Source organism: Bos grunniens, chromosome 8 (assembly GCF_055505025.1).
Source record: "Bos grunniens cultivar Pamir isolate PY7600 chromosome 8, Bosgru_T2T1.0, whole genome shotgun sequence".
Lineage (NCBI taxonomy): Eukaryota > Metazoa > Chordata > Mammalia > Artiodactyla > Bovidae > Bos > Bos grunniens.
This window is the reverse complement of record NC_141172.1, coordinates 98283005-98302349: the sequence shown is the minus strand read 5'-3', so window position 1 is coordinate 98302349 and position 19345 is coordinate 98283005. Positions and strand designations below refer to the sequence as shown.

Sequence of the window (19345 nt, the reverse complement as noted above, 5' to 3'; positions counted from 1 at the left end):
ATAATTTATTAAATTCAGGAAGTTTAACATAGATACCGTAGTATTATCAGATACACTGTCCACTATCAAAAGTTGCCCTTTGCCGCAATGCTATGCTTTATCAAAAATTTTATTTTATGATGCAGGGTTCTGTCTAGGAACACCATTAGTTGTCATGTATTGACATGACAATGTCTTTAGTCTTCTTCTTGATTTTGAAACAGTTTTTTAGCTTTTTCTTTTTTGGTCTTTCATGATATTGACCCTTTTGAAGGTTACAGGCCACTTTTTTTTTAGAATGACCTTCAATTTGGATTTAATTGTTTGCTTATGATTAGGTTAAGTGTCTGTGTTTTCAGCAGGACTACTAGAGAGCTGGTGATGTAATCTTCCCTAAGTGGCACATGAGGAGATACTCAGTGTCAGATATGGTGGTGCAAACTCTGGTCACTCGATTAAAGCTTTTTAATGGCATTTAAAACAATTTTTGGGGTGGGACTTCCAATTACAGAGGTCACGGAATGTATGTTTTGGAGTGAAATTTCTTTCTAGCAGAAGAGTTTGCCTGAGATGCACCTTTAACTTTTCTTCTCCGTCATCTTTTGTGTTAGGGTGGTGACGATGTCATGGCCTGCGTCCACGACGACAATGGCAGGGTCCGCATACAGCACTTCTATAACGTAGGCCAGTGGGCGAAGGAGATTCAGAGAAACCCTGCCAGAGATGAAGAAGGAGTTTTTGAGAACAATCGGGTCACCTGCAGATTTAAACGGCCTGTAAATGTTCCCAGAGATGAAACGATTGTCGATCTGCATTTGAGTTGGTATTACCTGTTTGCTTGGGGTCCAGCCATTCAGGGTAAGCTTACATTTTGGGATCTGGATTAAACACCAGACACTGCTGTGCTTGAGTCATTATTGACTGGGAGTCATTATTTACAAGAAAGTGATGAGCACTTTGTATAACATAGAAAAAGGAGACAGGATCCTGCCTTCAGAATATAGTAATGGACTTACTATACACATGAACACAGAATGGGACAATTATACACATGCATAGTTAGAGTGAGATATACAAGATAATATATGATGAGCTGTGGCTTGATGAAACAGATCATATGTCTGCTGTATATGGTGTATGGACTCTAATTCTCACAATGGTCTTTTACTTCTCACCATGTCCTCCAGAATTGTAGGAATTATCATCTTCATTTTAGAGAGCTTAAGGAATCTGCTCAGGGGATTCCCAGGTGGCACTAGTGGTAAAGAATCCACCTGCCAATGCAGGAGACTCGAGAGACTCGCATTCGATCCCTGGGTCAGGAAGATCCCCTAGAGAAGGAAATGGCTACCCACTCCACTATTCTTGCCTAGAAAATTCCATGGACAGAGGAGCCTGGTGGACTATAGTTCATGGGGTCACAAAGAGTTGGATACGACTGAGTGACTGACACTTTCACTTTTTTTTTTTTTCCCATCCATTGCCTAATAGGATCTTTTTCTTTCCTTCAAATTGTTGCCATTGATTGATTGGAAATTTCATGCCTTTCTTTGCCTGTTTCTAGTTGGGAAAACATCTGGATGCCTCCAGATTTACGACCCCTTTTCCATTTGCTTATTTCCCAGGTTACTAACAATGAATCTGCAATTATATTTTTGATTACTCTTAGTACCCTGGGAAATAAACTATGTCTTAGGCTGGAGAAATGAACTCATTTTAAATGATGGGGTTTGGAATCTAAAAAGCTGAGTTTGAGTGTTGATTCTGCCCCTTGGTAGCTGTATCTAGCCTTTATCTAAATTCTGAGTTCTAATTTCTTTTTATCTACAATGAGGATAATAATGATATTGAATTCATAGCATTATTCTAAGGGTTAAATGAAAACAAGTATTTGACACCACTGGCAAGTGCTGTACCTCAGAAGGTCATCTTCTTACACATATGGCATCATGGCCCAGTATTCCAAGCCCTCCCCAATGCTGGAGACTTTGCCTGATAAGCACTCTCAGCATTCTGACATTGTTCTCAGTATCTCCAAACAGCACGGACACATTCCTACCTTACAGAGAGGCTTGTGCTTTTCCTATCTTGTGAACACTATTCTAACGCCTCTCTGGTGATCAAACCCTATCCATCCTCTTAAGGTCTCTCAAAGAGGATAAACTGTGAGCTGAGCCTTGAAGGGAGGATATGGGATTAGATGTGTCTCAAGAAAGGCATGAACTGGAGGTACATGGTTAAGCCTGGGAATTCACGAAGGTGACCAGTGAGAGAGGTTAGGGAAGAGAGGTGAGTGCGACCTGTTGAGACAAAAACTCTTGCCAACCCGAGGAGTTTGGTTTGTGTTAACAAGAGCCAGCATGGACACTGGGGTAGGGGCTGGGCATGTCAAGTATGGCACAGCTTCCCTGGCAGATAGTAACTTCAAAACCCTCCCTTTGAGGCCCGTTTTCCAAGGAGATCTCTGCTCTGAACTCATAGGCATGTCTCCCTCACCCAAGTTTCATATTGGTTAATCAAAAGGTCAGGCCCTTCCTATCAATTTTAGCTTATGAAGCAGCCTTTACATACAGCCTTTCCCTTTTTCCTCTTCTAACCAGCTCAAAAAATGCTTTCCATCCAAAGACTTGTTTGGTATCTTAATTCTCCTCCTTTCATACCTCCATTCCACTCCGCCAGACAGACATGCAGACTTGTAGACACACAGCACATCCTCTCTGATCTGGCCTGGCCAGGCTACCACTTTACATCCCATAGACTTCATCTGCAAGGGAGTCGGTCAGGAGTTGTTAGTGGTCCATATATTAATATTAAAAACATATTTGAAAACAATAGCAGCTCTTTGAAGACTTGTCTCATTTTTCTGTGGTTTGCATGTATCATTTTAAATCTGTACCTTTTTTCTCTTGCTGCTTCCTTTTTCTTTCTTTCTTCTCAAAGGCTCTATCACCCGACATGATATAGACTCACCGCCGACTTCAGAGCGCGTTGTCAGTATTTACAAGTACGAGGACATTTTTATGCCATCGGCTGCCTATCAGACCTTCTCCTCTCCGTTCTGTCTGCTTCTAATTGTTGCCCTGACCTTCTACTTACTGATGGGAACCCCTTAACCACAGTGGCAGAACGAACAGAGTCAATGCATTAGAAAGCCTTTAGTATATTTTTAAAAAATATTCAGTATTGTTTTAGCTTCTATTATGTAAAAAAATAAAAACAAGACACATAGGATTCAGCTTTTTGGAAAAAAGAGCAAGCTGCTTTTCTAATTGAAGTGTTGTTTAATAATGACCCATACTTTTAGAAAGACTTAAAACTTTTCTAAACACTCATTTTCAAATATGTTTTCTTACTTGAGCTTTACAACATGTCTGAGTTGGCTTGAAGAAAATGATTATTGCCATCATTATTATACTGATTGGAATTTGAGACCCAAGAAGACACTCTTTTTATGACTCTTGTGCCATGTAGCCTTGGCTGCTCAGTCAGATAACACATAGTAAAGCAGAGAAAGCCAGGCTTAGAAACTATGTCTCTAAACAACCTTCACTCTGCCAACTACAGTTCAAGAGTTATTTGGAGTAATACTAAAGAGAACTTCTCTGGATGGCCCAAGTTCACAGTCAGAACCTAGAAGGCAGAAGAACTTTCAAATTTCCACAGAGCATGAAGGTCTTTAGATATTTACACAGCTCATGAGGAGAATGATGGAGATAACAGTGATATGAAAATGGTTCAGACTTATTTGAAATGTCTTCTCAATTAGTAAGTAGCTAAGAGAACACATTTTTTATTGCTGCTTGGAAAGGTTAAAAACAAAACTGTGAGTATTCCTGAAGATGTAAAATTATATTAATGATAAGAAATTGGGGCATTCTTAGAAGTTAGAATTTGGACTCTACTACCACTGTATTTAATAAATTAAGGTATTCATTTGTGGTTACAGCTAATTCTGTTGTCAGAATCAACATATGTTGAGTGCAATTAAATGTATTATAATAGACAAATCATCTTAAATATTCAAGGCATTTTAATAATAAATTAACATTTTTGGAGACTGTGGAAATTTGGAGTAGAAACCTTTTAAAGATGACATTTTTAAAATTAGAAAATGCCCCATCAAGTGAATTTACTTAGAGTATCCATTCACATGTTTAGACTTGTAAATTGGGTTAGCCGTCAGCATAATTTATACTAATGTCTTGACTTAATGCACTTCCTTTTTTTCAAAGGAACCCAAACGTTGCTTTACTCCAGCTGTCTGAGTTAATAGCCCATTTAGAGGGAAAGAGTCTATGGGTGTATGCTGCTGAGGCATTCCCATTGTAGAGTTCTGGAGTCTTCTGGCTCCCCGCCATACCCCACCCCATTGCTTTAAAGCTGACTCCAACTTTGTGGGTTTTGTGATTAAACAACACTGGAGACTGTGATTTCTAATGCCATCCTTGGAATCCATGTCGGAGGTGAAAGGCCACCTGCCCTGTGGAAAAGGCTTTCACATTCTTCTGGAACTGAACAAAAATGAGGAAAGCATCTCAATTCTGTGACTTTGCACAATTTACCACGTGCATCCAAGGGATGCAGGAGAAATGATCCTCATTGCAGATGGAGAGAGGTCAAGTGTCATTGAGCAATGGCTTCAAACTCAAGTCATCTGACTCAAGTCCCAGGCTCTGCCCGACTGCAGTGGCCTCATTACGAAGCCCGCCAGCCATGGCTGAGGAGGGCCTGTATGTCACCTTCTAAGGTGGTTGTGTAGTGGTTGTGCAGCAGTGAGGCTGAGTATGCAACACCCACATTGTAAATAAGAAAGCAAATATTTTTATATTTCACCCTCTCATGTATAATATTTCCTCTATAAATAGGTTAAAACTGAATCGAGACTCAAGCTAGTCTCTGTAGCAGGCAGGGAAAGAATAAATTAAGGGATTTTCCCTTCTGCTTACTTTCAAGTCGGGCTAATTGTTTCATGAACTGTTTTTCCTTGGTTACCAGTTTTGCACGTTTGTGCTTTGAACTTTCGACGATATCTCATTTCCATTAGTGTAAAATGAGAGCCACTTTGACTACCTCCACTGTCCTCTTTCGTCACCACTCCTCACCTTGCTGTGTCCCAGCAAGACTCAATTGCTCTCAGTTCTTCAGACCCAGTTTCTCACCTCTCTTGACATTCCCTGTGTCCAGACAGTCTCCACTGCCTAGGCGTGCTGAACTCCTATGCATCTTTCAGGTCACAGCGTAACTGTTTCTTCCTCCGATCCCCTGGATTAAGTAGGTTCAGGCCCCTGCCAGACGCTCTCATAGCACACTCGGCTTCACCATCATTTAACTTATCACACTTTCCTGTAATTGCTGGCTTGTCCTCCCTGCTAACTCCCTAATGGAGGGACTATAGCTTGTTACTCATCATTTTAACAGATACTCCTACATAGTAGGTACTCAGCAAACATTTGTTGAATGAATGCATAAATGAAACTACTTCTGTGGCAAGTTTGGTTCACAAAGTCTGTATTTCACATACATTGCCAGACTGGCCAACGTTTTTTATGTTCTACCTGTGGTCATTCTCTTAGCAAAGACTGAGCTTTTGCCTTTTGAAACATAAATAGAAAGATCTTTCATAACAATGCTGTTTTGCCCTGTAAAACAGAGTTTGACATTTTTAACAATAATCATGGTTCAGAAATGAGAATTTATAGACCAGGAATGCAAAACTGAATTTCACCATCATCTCAGAGAATCATCAGTTTATGGACATACTAAAGTGAAAATTCTGTAGACTCAAATTTCATTAATTCTTACCTAGGATAGGAGAATCAACTTCTATTTTATCTCTGTAGTCCTTTTTCTAACATTGTACTTGTTACAGGGGAGATGCCCAACCAGTGTATTTTTGTAAATGCCCAGGTAGAATAATGTTTGCTAAATTTATTTAGTGCTGTTCTAAGCACTTTACATGGATTAACTCATTTAATCCTCACAACAACCAGAGGAAGTAGATTCTGTTATTAGTCCAATTTTACAGATGAAAAAACTGAGGCTAGGCCTTTGGCATGAATTACCAGTGTTGGCTGCCAAGGTGGCGCTAGTGGTAAAGAACCTGCCAACCAGTGCTGAAGACGTGAGAAAGCCAGGTTCAGTCCCTGGGTTAAGGAAGATGCCCTGGGGGAGGGCATGGCAACCCACTCCAATATTCTTGCCTGGAGAATCCCCATGGACAGAGGAGCCTGGAGGGCTACAGTCCATAAGGTAGCAGAGTCGTACACTACTGAAGCGACTGAGCATGTACCAGTGTTGGCAAGGACTTGAGACACCAGTTTATCCAATACACTTACTTTAAAAAGGCACATGCATATTCATTAAAACTTTCATTAAATGGAACCCACTATCCACACTCAAATTAGCCAAGTGCTTTTTTTCCCCCTTAAGCAATTTACAATGAATAGGAGGACTTTTTATAGTTAGATTTATGGAAAGGGGTACATTTTACTTTCTTTTTCTTTTCTTAAAACATTTTGATTCTTTATTTTGTCGTCTTAGTGCTTTTTATGTTATTTAAAAATAATACACAGATTGGAAACGTTAGAATGCATTTAATAGTGATTTACCTAAAACCCAGGTCTTCCAGCTTAGAGCCTAGTGCCCTTTTCTTGCTTCATTGTAGTCTCAAAGATGAATTTGCCAACATGATTTCAGACAAAATGCAGGAGCCATATTTAATTATATTTTGTTGGCTTCTGTCCTTAAGGAAATTGGACAATTTGGACAACTCAGGGATAGATTACATCCCACAGAGTTTTTTTACTAATGTCTCTGTAATTAAGTTTACAGTCTATATTCAGGATTTTGTGCTTAAGAGCTATTACCACTGAAGTTGTCATTCTTAGTTCTGGCCTGAGGGTCAGCAAAGTGTTTCTGTAAAGGTCCAGATGATAAATATTTTAGGCTTTAAAGTCTCTCAGCTGTTCAGCTCTGTCACAGACAATACATAAACCCATGAGCGTGGCAGTGTTCCAGTAAAACGCCACTGACACAAATTCAAATTTTATATAACATTTACATGTCACCCATATTTTTCTTTAGATTAAAAAAAATTTTTAATGTAAGAACCATTTTAGCTTGCAGGCCATACAAAAATAGGCAGCAGGTTGGCCTGTGGACTGTAGTTTTCCCACTCTTGCTCTCAGCTAAATGACCCAGTATCATGGTCAATTGCATAGGACACTGCCAGTAATGTAAGTTGTTACTGGTTAACTGTAAAAATATCAATGTTAGTGAGTAATTTGTAAAATAAATTAGAATTGATGGATTGTTATCTTGATAATGGATTCCCATTAGAACGTGCATTCTCCAGAGTTGATGTGAAAGAGCGGAGAAGGCAATGGCACCCCACTCCAGTAGGCTTGCCTGGAAGATCCCATGGACAGAGGAGCCGGTGGGCTGCAGTCCATGGGGTCGCTAGGAGTCGGACACGATTGAGCGACTTCACTTTAACTTTTCACTTTCATGCATTGGAAAATGAAATGGCAACCCACTCCAGTGTTCTTGCCTGGAGAATCCCAGGGACCGGGGAGCCTGGTGGGCTGCCGTCTATGGGGTCGCACAGAGTCGGCCTGAAGCGACTTAGCAGCAGTAGCAGCAGCAGATGTGAAAGAGAGAGCAGTAAAGTCAGAGCTGGGTGAACAGCAGTTTTATTTTATCTAGGTTGAGGCAATTGTGAATGACTTTTACTGTGCCATTGCTTTTCATGGTGGGATTACAGTTGACCCTTAAAGATCACAAAGGCTTAGGGATACTGATAGTGTCCTTTAGTGGAAAATCCACCTATAATTTAGAGTAATCCCTCCAAAACAGGTAGTTCCCATGTCTGAGGCTCCTCCTATCTGTAGCCCCACATCCAAGGATGCAACCAGCCTCACTGAGTGTAGCACTGCAATATTTAGTGTTGAAAAAGATCCATATTTAAGTGGACCAGCCTCAGTGAGTGTAGCACTGCAATATTTACTGTTGAAAAAGATCCATATTTAAGCGGACCTGGTCAAACTGGTGTTGTTCAAGGGTCGGCTGTACAATGTTTCAGACTAATGTATTTTCCTCTAGACAGTTTTTAAGTATTACCTAAATCTATTACATTCATGGGATGGGAGTGTTTTACACATGTGACTGTGGCATAACCTCCTGTATCATAATGGAAATATGTTTGAGAACCACCACAATAGTCCAAATGCTGAGATGGGAATACTTGCTGTATAGAATTGCTCTGTTCTCTACACAGAATTGGTTATGTTTAGCGAACGGTGTGATTATTCTCGGTGTGTTTGTATATACATCTGTGCATATGTGATGGGCACTGTGTTTATACATAAATGCCTGTATATATACCATTTGAAAGTCCTTGTCAGGATTGTTTCTGTTTCTGATCTGGTCTCTTAAATACTTTAAAACTCAAGAGGTAAAACATTGTGTGTATTATAGGCAAAACTACCCTTGAGTTTATGGTAGTTTAGTTTGTAGAAAGGATTCCTGGGTCCTTTATTAAACTTTGCCTCCTCCATTCAACATTCTATGACTTGTTAAGAATGTATAAAGTATCATTGTTGAGTTTGACTTTTCTATACAGTTAGTTAAGAAACCAAGACTAGTGTGAATTGAGTAAATGGCATGTTGATGCAACCTATCCATGTTTTATATTTAATTAGATTCCTTATTCATTTAATCAATTATTTAGTTTCAAGTTATACTTGGTTGTTTTTATATTTAATAGATAAGTATACATTCTTTTTCATGAAAATAGTGGCTATTAATGTGATTTTAAATATGGTTAAAGATTTAAGTGAATCATCAAGCTCTTTGGGATTTTTCACTTCAACTCTGCTGATATTCCATTAATGTTTTCTGTTTCCCCTGGATATTGGCCATTAGGCAAATAGCTGTTCCATTCCATTCTTCTGGAGAGTGATCAATTCTGTAGGATTATGGGGTGCTGCGGTGGTTGTGGCATTCACCCAGATCACTGAAGCCGTTATCTTTTCATCAGATAGAATGTCCTGACCACCTGGAAGAGCAAATGCAACTTCTCCACATGCCTTATTCCCCCAGATGCGCTGATATGCTGGAACAATCTGGCTCCAGAAGTATTAATAATACTTTTTTGAGACTTGTCTATCAAATACTATTTTGTAAGAACTATGCCTTTAAATAGACATTGATGGGTTATATTTGTTTTATAATAATTGTGTACCTAATGTTCACTTGTGATTGATTTTGAGATTTATGTATATTTATAAGCCTGTCCTATGTGAATTTTTACTCTATGATGTGTGGTACCTTACTAATAAAGACATGGATTTCTGTTTATGTAAAGTAATGGTAGCAATATTCCTAGATGCTTTCTAAGTGATTATTCTGTCCATATGATATCATGAATACTCCTGTATTTAGAGGATTATGTTAGAGTTAGAATATATTAACTAGGTTTAAACTTTAAAATATAAATTCTCAACATGGTTTGAAATTCTTCAGTTGATGTAATTAAAGTTTGTAATTCTTTACTGCTTTACTCTGATGCATTTTTGATTTTATGTTTGTTTGTTTTACATCCTTTCATCAGTAAAGTCTTTGTGAAGTTATAAACCTTGGAGAAGATGAGAGCCTGTCATCCTGACAAAGGAAAAATCATGTTGCAGTAGTCAGGTAAAAATATTTGCAAGAAAAACAATTTGCAAAAGAAATCTGTATTTAAAGCTTCAGCCTAATGCCTTTATCAGATAGTAAATGGAGGCCTGTAATCCCATTTAAATTGTATTAGTTGACTGACAGGGCATACTAGCTCTAAGAATTTCGTTATAGACCTTGGTGGTAACTAAATCATGTTGTATGTTAACAACAGTTAGTTTAGTGGTAAAGTCTTATGAATCGTCAGGATGGTGTGGAAATTGCAGAATGCAATAGCTGAGCAAATTGAGAAACTGGGACTAGGTTGAAAAGTGCAAGGAATGTCATGTTAAGAAAGAATTATTACCACATTCTGCATTATAGGCTGGAATTCTTACCACCTCCCCAAACAAGTATTTGGTTATTTTTTGGTATCCTCGTGGTATTTATTTTGGTATCCTGTGGTATTTATTTTGCAGTATTCTCAGTGGGTAGCTCAGCTATCATACCTGACCTTGGCTGATGATGTTTGACTTGTAAGTTTCTTAGGGTTCAGTCCCAGGTGTGAGGGCCAGAGGATGGGCTGTAAAAAGAGACTGCTAAAGTGGAGTGGACGTGAAAGTCACTTGCTTCCAGGAGGTCAAGCAGCTTTAACCACCTGTTGATTCATTCATTCAATGAATGTTTATTGAGGACTCTTATGTGCCAGTCTGTATGTGAGAAACTACACTTGGAGGACAAGAGGAAGACCTGCTCTTGATTTCTGCCTCTAGGAGGCTCACAGCCTATTCGGAGAGTCAAATAAATAAACATTGCAATGATATTGTTTGGTGACTGCAGTGTAAGGAAACGCTCGGGTGGAGTAGGGATCCTCACCCAGCCTGGGGTAGCCAGGAAAGCAGGTGCAGTGCTGGGGCTGAATCTCTCTTTTTCAGTATTTATTTATGTCTTTGGCTGCACAGGGCCTTAGTTGCTCATGCAGGATCTTTGAGTTGCATCACACAAATTCTTGGTTGCAGCATGCGGAATCTAATTCCCTGACCAGGGATCGAACCTGGGCCCCCTGCATTCGGAACACGGAGTCTTAGCCACTGGACCACCAGGGAAGTCCCTGAGGTTGAACCTTAAAGAAGGAATAGGCGTAAAGCAGGCAAAGGATGTGGAGAGGCATCTTCAAGAAAGGGGAGAGCAACCCAGGAGAAAGGCCAGCAGGATGAGTTGGGAACCACTGTCATTGGACAGGGTTTGTATGAGTTTCTGATTGCTGCTGTGACAAGTTACCATAAATTTACTGGCTTCCAACAACAGAAATGTATTCTCTTGAAGTTCTGGAGGCCAGAGGTCTGAAGAGAATTGAATGCAGCTAAAATGTAGAGATTGGCAGGGCTGGTTTCTCCCGGGAACTCCAGGGGAGAGAACTCTTCCTTGGCTCTTACAGCTTCTGGTAGCTGTGGGTATTCTTTGGCCCATGGCCTCATGACTCCAATGTCTGCCTCTGTGGTCGGAGAGGTCAGGTTGCTTCTCCTCTTCTGTAGTCTAATCTCCTTCCCTCCCTCGAATAGAGATACCTGTGATTACATTTAGACCCCATCCATATTATCCAGGATAATTTCCCTATCTCAAAGTCCTTAACCTCATCATATCTGCAAAGTGTAAGTAAGGTAACATACTTCACAGGTTTTAAGGATTAGCTCCTGGATATTGTTAGGGGCCACCCAAGTGCTGGAGGATAAAGGATGAAGCAGGGAGTGGGGAGAGGTGAGGCAGGGTGAGTGTGGCTCTTTATGACATAGTAAAGAGCTTGCACTCATCTCACATGCTAGTAAAGTAATGCTCAAAATTCTCCAAGCCAGGCTTCAGTAATACGTGAACCGTGAACTTCCTGATGTTCAAGCTGGTTTTAGAAAAGGCAGAGGAACCAGAGATCAAATTGCCAACATCCGCTGGATCATGGAAAAAGCAAGAGAGTTCCAGAAAAACATCTATTTCTGCTTTATTGACTATGCCAAAGCCTTTGACTGTGTGGATCACAATAAACTGTGGAAAATTCTGTAAGAGAGGGGAATACCAGACCACTTGACCTGCCTCTTGAGAAATCTGTATGCAGGTCAGGAAGCAACAGTTAGAACTGGACATGGAGCAACAGACTGGTTCCAAATAGGAAAAGGAGTCTGTCAAGGCTGTATATTGTCACCCTGCTTATTTAACTTATATGCAGAGTACATTATGAGAAATGCTGGACTGAAAAAACACAAGCTGGAATCAAGATTGCCGGGAGAAATATCAATAACCTCAGATATGCAGATGACACCACCCTGATGGCAGAAAGTGAAGAGGAACTAAAAAGCCTCTTGATGAAAGTGAAAGTGGAGAGTGAAAAAGTTGGCTTAAAGCTCAACATTCAGAAAACGAAGATCATGGCATCTGGTCCCATCACTTCATGGGAAATAGATGGGGAAACAGTGGAAACAGTGTCAGACTTTATTTTTGGGGGCTCCAAAATCACTGCAGATGGTGACTGCAGCCATGAAATTAAATTACTCCTTGGAAGGAAAGTTATGCCCAACCTAGACAGCATATTGAAAAGCAGAGACATTACTTTGCCAACAAAGGTCCGTCTAGTCAAGGCTATAGTTTTTCCTGTGGTCATGTATGGATGTGAGAGTTGGACTGTGAAGAAGGCTGAGTGCCAAAGAATTGATGCTTTTGAACTGTGGTGTTGGAGAAGACTCTTGAGAGTCCCATGGACTGCAAGGAGATCCAACCAGTCCATTCTGAAAGACATCAGCCCTGGGATTTCTTTGGAAAGAATGATGCTAAAGCTGAAACTCCAGTACTTTGGCCACCTCATGCGAAGAGTTGTCTCGTTGGAAAAGACTCTGATGCTGGGAGGGATTGGGGGCAGGAGGAGAAGGGGACGACAGAGGATGAGATAGATGGCTGGATGGCATCACTGACTCAATGGACGTGAGTCTGAATGAACTCCGGGAGCTGGTGATGGACAGGGAGGCCTGGCGTGCTGCAATTCATGGGGTTGCAAAGAGTCGGACACGACTGAGCGACTGAACTGAACTGAACTGAAAGAACTTGGAACTTTCCCATAGGGTAAGGAGGATTTGAAGGGATCAGACTGTATTTTAGAATGATCACACTGGCTACTGGGTAGAGAACTGATTGGAGTGGAGCAAGAGGGCAGATAGAGGGACCAGCTGGAGGCTGCAGTGACATCAGTGTGGTGCCAAGGGTGTACAAACATGTATTGCTTAGGATTCAAACCCAGCAGGACTTGATTCTCAAATAAAGATAGTTTACTTGTAAATAAAAGAGGGACTAGTCTGGTCAATTTGACATGCATCCACCATCTCCTGGTGGATCAGTCTTGCCCTGATTTGCAGCAGAAGGCTGGCTGTTTATACTATGGGTAGCCTCAGTGTTAGCTGGAGTATATTGTTGGGAACAGAGCCAAGGTAGACTAGGAATTCCAAGACCTGGTCCCTAGCTCTCATACTTCAACCATTCCAGGTAAAACATTCCAGAAAAAAATCACTTCTGTGAAGAAGAGGAGCTACCAGCAAAGGACACTGAGGGCTAGCCATTTTTTAGACAGGCAGTTCTGGCTCTTAGTAATAACTGTTAATCACAAAATTCATCTTGTAGATGTCAATCCCCTCTACCAAACTTCCTCCTACCCTGGAAGAGAAAGGGGGAGCAATTTTGGTTGCAGATTTGTTGTAAAGGGGGATTGTGTGTGTGTATGTTTTCCCCCAAAGAACTTTCAGGTTTCTTTTACTCATCTGATCTGTTGCTGGATAGATGGGTCTCAACTGGGTTGGTTGAACCAATTTGGTAATTTCTTCACTGACCTTTTTAGTGAACTGGTAAACTTTTCTTTGTTGAGATGGCTTGGAAGGTCAGCTACAGCTGGATGGTACAAACCAGAAGGACAGGAACCAAGACTGGATGAACAGGAGCCCAGACGCAGGAAAGGCTAGACTCCACTCAGTGAACTGGCAGGACTTGTGCTTTAAGTGAGGGCACATGGCTCAGCGCAGGAATAGAAGAGATAAGCAGAAGTGGTCAGGCAGGGCCCGATGGTATCAGACTCGGTTGCATCATTCTTTCTTCAGGCACTGAGATTTAAAAAAAAAAAAAAAAAAAGCAACCTTTAGTAATTTCTCATGTTCATACTTTCCAAACTCTTTTCTTCTAAACCATTTATTTACATTTTTAGTCTGCCAATTTTATCTAGTATCAGACACTAGATGGTTAGGTTTTTTTTTTTTTTTTTTTAATTATTTATTTGGCTGCACTCGGTCTTAGCTGCAGCACTCTGGATCTAGTTCTGTGACCAGGGATTGAACCCAGGAGCCCCTATGTTGGGAGAGTGGAATCTTAGCCACTGGGCCAACAGGGAAGTCTCTGGATGGCTAGTTTAATATAGAAAAGGCAAATATGTTTCCTCTTGTGTGCTTACTTTGTGGAGTTGATAGTGGTTCCCTAGTATGTTCTGCTAAGAAGGGTTTTGAGGCTGTATCTATGCTCGGTGAGAAAGAGTTCAGTGATTTATTAGCGATGTCTGCTATGGGTTTTATTAAAAGAGAGTGGTAACTCATATTTGGAATCTAAATGCACGTTTGTTTGATTACCTTTTCACATGGCTTCTCCTCCTGCACTGTGCACACCTCTTTTATGTGTAATGTATACACTGCACTGTAAGCACAAGACTTTTGTTTAAAGGAGGTGCTCATTACAACTCAGTAAACACTCTACGACAGACATGATGCCCTGGAGAATCCTGTCCTGTGTTTGTTTTACCTCTGTGGCTTTTATCTTGATGCCCGGGGAGTCTGTGATTGACTGTGGCTTAAGAGATGCCTCTTGGCATCTCTAGGGCACAACGAGGAGGCACCCTGGGAGCCACTATTAGATTTTCACCATGTCCCAGGCACTGTGCCTCTGCTTTAGACACGCTCTCCCACTTTATCCTCACGGCAGCCAATGATGGAGGTGTTATCATTTTATCAGCCAGAAAGCTTTCTGTTGCAAGAAATGTAAAACTGAACCCAAACTGGCTTAAATGATTAGGAAATTCATCAGTTCACGCAACAAGCAGGCCAAAGGCAGTGTGGTCCCAGGGTCAACTTGATCCTCTTCTACACCTTCACTGTACCTGGAAGCCCACAGAGGCTGTTCTTCTCTGAGGTGAGTTGCTACATGGCATTAAAAAAGAAAACCCAAGTAGCCTCAGGCTTCCCTGGTAGCTGGTAAAGAATATGCCTGCAAGGCGGGAGACCTGGGTTCGATCCCTGGGTTGGGAAGATCCCCTGGAGAAGTGATAGGCTAACCCACTCCAGTATTCTTGCCTGGAGAATTTCATGGGCAGAGGAGCCTGGCAGGCTACAGTCCAAAGAGTAATGGGGTCGCAAAGAGTGGGACACCACTGAGTGACTCTCACTTCACTTCAAGTAGCCTCACATTTTGGAGGATGTGCCTAAAAGCATACACTCTGTGAGTTAAAGATCTGAGTAGACTGTGTGTACTCAAATTGATTTTGTAGGCCCTACATCCCAGTAATTTAATTTTTCTCTGCTCTTAATCATAGGACTACGTAGGAGACACATTCCCAGTGTTTCAGTACCATTTCTCACAGGAAGCACAAACAACTTTTTTGAAAGGATAGCGAATCATCCATTCACTTGCTCAGCACCCTGAGCGTATGCTCTGTACTATGAATGGCCTATACCCCTGCGTCTCCTGCACTGGCAGGCGGATTCTTTACCCCAGCAGCCCTGAACAAAGTAAAGAGGAAAAAGGACGGTTTAGGACAACTGAAGCAAATTATTTACAGAGTCAACGTCCAAAGACCACTTGAAAAACAGGGACTGTGACCTGAAACCCAAAACAGGATGGAAAGGAATCACTTTTTCTTCTACTTGAAAATTTGTTGAAAACAGAAGAGAGGTAACTTGCAGAGTTCTGAAGTACTCTCGTACTGAGTACTTAGTGAAACCTTCCTCCTTCCCTCCCTTCTTTCCTCCCTCCTTTCTTTTCCTTCCTCTTATTTCTCTTCCTCCCCTTCCTCCTCATCCTCCTCTCCTTCCCCTTCCCTCTCTTCTTCTTTCCCTTCTTCACCTCTCTCTTATTCTTCTAAATAAAATGCCTTTGGAGGTGTTTTACAAGCAGTAGGCTTGGGTACCAGGACCTTTCAACAAGAAAACAGAAGCACCATGCATTGTCTCAGAGCTCCCTTTTTCTCTTTTGACACAAGAGTTTCTATTATCACTCCCATTTGAAAGAGGAAATTAGGGTTGGGGGCTCAACTGACCTGACCTCAGGTCTCCAAAATGGAACAGTGGCAGTTTGAGACTCTGACCTAGGGTTCCTCCAGGAGTTTAGATTTCTCCAGCATCGACACCTACATGATTGTCAACAATAGCCGCACATTAGGCTTTTCTGAAGAGCTTTAAAAAATACATGCTAAACTTGCAGTGGTCCCCAGCCTTTTTGGCACCAGGCACTGGTTTCATGAAACACAGTTTTTCCACTGGGGGTGAGGCTGGTTCAGGCTGTAATGCAAGCAGTGGGGAGCTGCAGATGAAGCATCTCTTGCTCCCCCATGCTCATCTCCTGCTGAGCCACTGATTTCCTAACAGGCCCCTGATGGGTACCAGTCCGCAGCCTGGGGGTTGAGGACCCCTGTGCTAAAGTCTTCCTTGTCAGACCAATTTATTAACCTAGTAGGTAAGAATCGACTTAGGAGTCAGACTCTTAGTTTGAATCCTGCCTCTGCACATACTAGCTGTGTACCTTGGCAAGGTACTTAACTTCTCTGAGCCTCAGGTTTCCTTATTGAGAAGTAGGGATAATAACACCATCTTCTTTGTAGGGTTGTTTTAAGGATCAGATGAGTTAATAGGAATGAGACATTTATAACAGAGTCTGCCATATGGTAATCGATATTTAAAATCCTGCCAGACACATTAGAGCCAGTTCAGTTCAGTTCAGTTCAATCGCTCAGTCATGTCCGACTCTTTGCAACCCCATGAATCGCAGCACGCCAGGCCTCCCTGTCCATCACCAACTCCCAGAGTTCACTCAGACTCATGTCCATCGAGTCAGTGATGCCATCCAGACATCTCATCCTCTGTCGTCCCCTTCTCCTCCTGCCCCCAATCCCTCCCAGCATCAGAGTCTTTGCCAATGAGTCAACTCTTCGCATGAAGTGGCCAAAGTACTGGAGTTTCAGCTTTAGCATCATTCCTTCCAAAGAAATCCCAGGGCTGATCTCCTTCAGAATGGACTGATTGGATCTCCTTGCAGTCCAAGGGACTCTCAAGAGTCTTCTCCAACACCACAGTTCAAAAGCATCAATTCTTTGGCGCTCAGCCTTCTTCACAGTCCAACTCTCACATCCATACATGACCACTGGAAAAACCATAGCCTTGACTAGGTGGACCTTTGTTGGCAAAGTAATGTCTCTGCTTTTGACTATGCTGTCTAGGTTGGTCATAACTTTCCTTCCAAGGAGTAAGCGTCTTTTAATTTTATGGCTGCAGTCGCCATCTGCAGTGATTTTGGAGCCCAGAAAAATAAAGTCTGACACTGTTTCCACTGTTTCCCCATCTATTTGCCATGAAGTGATGGGACCGGATGCCATGATCTTTGTTTTCTGAATGTTGAGCTTTAAGCCAACTTTTTCATTCTTCCCTTTCACCTTCATCAAGAGGCTTTTTAGTTCCTCTTCACTTTCTGCCATAAGGGTGGTACCATCTACATATCTGAGGTTATTGATATTTTTCCCGGCAATCTTGATTCCAGCTTGTGCTTCTTCCAGTCCAGCGTTTCTCATGATGTACTCTGCATATAAGTTAAATAAGCAGGGTGACAATATACAGCCTTGACGTACTCCTTTTCCTATTTGGAACCAGTCTGTTGTTCCATGTCCAGTTCTAACTGTTGCTTCCTGACCTGCATACAGTTTTCTCAAAAGTCAGATCAGGTGGTCTGGTATTCCCATCTGTTTCAGAATTTTCCACAGTAATCGCTATTTAAAATCCTGCCAAACACACCAGAGCCAACACTTTACTAAATAAATCAATAAAACTGAATATGGTAATTGGTCTTTTTAAAGTATTCCCCCAGGGATTCTAATGTGCAGCTTGGGTTTTCAATCTGTGAAGATAGTGACTCTGGGGACTGTGCCTCCCGAAAAGTTGACATTAACCAGAGAACGAAGGGAGGGTTTTGTTTTGTTTTATGATTCAGGGTGTTTTGCGTAAAGGCTGTTATCTGACATTCCTCCCCTCCCCCCCGTTTGTGACTAATAGAACACTTGAATTGAGCTAGCATACACTGCTCTTATACTGTACGTTGGTGGGGAGAGGAAAGTTTGTTTTTTGCCCCTGCCAACACGCAGACCCCAGAAACTTGTTACCTGAATTCTGCAGGGACCAATGAACCACAGGGAGCCCGAGGCCGAAGGAACGCTCGCTATACTCTCTGGGAGTTGGAGTTCCTCAAAGGTTGTGTGAGCTTTCAGTGGTCAGTTACGAACTACATCTCCCACAATGCCGCGTGTCGCCCGCCCTGCCTCTCTCCAGGCCTCCCAGTACCGTCTCTTGGCGGCGGCGGCGGCAGCGGCAAAGGCACGATGGCCGACGATGGCGGCCCTGAGGAGGCACTCAGTCCGCGGGGCTCCCCGAGCCGGGCGCCGCGGGTTCAGCGTCCGGTCGGGGCAGCCGGCGGCGGCGGCGGCTGCGGGGAGACACCGCGGACAGCGGCGCTGGCGCTGCGCTTCGACAAGCCCATCAAGCAGGCCTTCTACAACACCGGGGCGGTGCTGTTCGTGTGCCTGTGCTGCGGCGCCGCCGTGCTCGTCTACTTCATCCTGGAGGCCTTCTTGCGCCCGCTGCTCTGGGCCGTGCTGTGCGGCACCTTCCTGCACCCCTTCAAGAGCTCGCTGACGCGCCTGGGGCGCCACTGGCTGCAGCGCCTGCACCGCGCGCACACGCCCATCGTGCTGGCCGCGCTGCTGCTGCCGATCTGCTTCGCGGACTACGGCGTGGAGGCCCTGGGCGAACAGGCGCTGCGCCGCCGCCGCCTGCTGCTACTGCTGGGCGCCGGCGGCCCGCTCCTCTACGGCCTCTACAGCCTGGGCAGCTACCTGGGCGTGCAGGTGCTGCTGGCGCACGCGGGCGCGCTCATCTGCTGCGGGCTGGACTACTTCAACAGCCTGTGGGTGAGTGAGCCCCGGCCCGGGCCCTCGGCCGTCCCGCCGGGCACGCAGTGACCTTCACCACACCCCCAGCTCGCTGGGGTGCAGTCCCTCGGCACGGTGCAAGGGCGGCCAAACGTCCAGACCTGAGTGTGCAGGCAGTGTCCGTCTCCGCCTTCCTTCCCGTGCACACGAGGAACTTGGTGCCCTTCCTTCCAAGGAGAAGACGGGTGTGGTTCGAAACAGTCTCCCCGTTAGGGGGACGTGTACCCTGTAGGGAAGCGCTTTTCCGTTTTGCAGGGAGGGCTTTCAGCGCATCGGCAAGTGGACAGGAATTTATTCCTGGCCTTGGAGAGGGAGTGCTCAGCATCTTCAGTTCTGCTTACGTGGGACTATCCTGGAAGAGACCTTAGAGATCCTAGTCTAATCTGTCATCCTACAGACAGGAGAGGTGACTTCTTACCAGTCTTGTTGGGACAGAGGGTACTGGTTGACACA

At 43.1% G+C, this 19345-nt stretch overlaps 2 protein-coding genes, 1 long non-coding RNA gene and 1 other non-coding gene across 14 annotated transcripts in view; 2 read left to right on the top strand and 2 right to left on the bottom strand.

Moving 5' to 3' along the window:
- The window catches only part of FRRS1L (ferric chelate reductase 1 like), a 36012-nt gene extending 18772 nt beyond the window's left edge, over positions 1-17240 (top strand). For 2 of the 8 annotated variants that reach the window (XR_015132098.1, XM_086315874.1), the window contains 2 exons: positions 591-837; positions 9017-9538. Coding sequence is in view for 4 of the 8 variants with exons in the window: in XM_086315874.1 (XP_086172000.1) it covers positions 591-837; positions 9017-9030 (261 nt within the window). In the remaining 4 variants the exon portion in view is untranslated. Of the gene's footprint in view, positions 1-590; positions 894-2919; positions 3235-8901; positions 9539-9589; positions 9673-15235 lie in introns of those variants that run through there. The other 6 variants (XR_015132097.1, XM_086315876.1, XM_086315880.1 and 3 more) reach the window with 4 other exon arrangements.
- Positions 427-18599, bottom strand: LOC147367766 (uncharacterized). Its single transcript, XR_015132099.1, has 3 exons — positions 18068-18599; positions 13497-13763; positions 427-693 (listed from the first exon to the last, which is right to left on the bottom strand). It is a non-coding gene; the product is annotated as an uncharacterized LOC147367766 (long non-coding RNA).
- On the bottom strand, positions 10667-10739 carry TRNAR-CCG (transfer RNA arginine (anticodon CCG)). The gene has a single exon. It is a non-coding gene; the product is annotated as a tRNA-Arg (tRNA).
- TMEM245 (transmembrane protein 245) overlaps positions 18284-19345 on the top strand; it is an 83571-nt gene continuing 82509 nt past the window's right edge. For all 4 annotated transcript variants that reach the window (XR_015132095.1, XR_015132094.1, XM_086315869.1 and 1 more), the window contains exon 1: positions 18284-18871. Coding sequence is in view for 2 of the 4 variants with exons in the window: in XM_086315869.1 (XP_086171995.1) it covers positions 18284-18871 (588 nt within the window). In the remaining 2 variants the exon portion in view is untranslated. The remainder of the gene's footprint in view (positions 18872-19345) is intronic.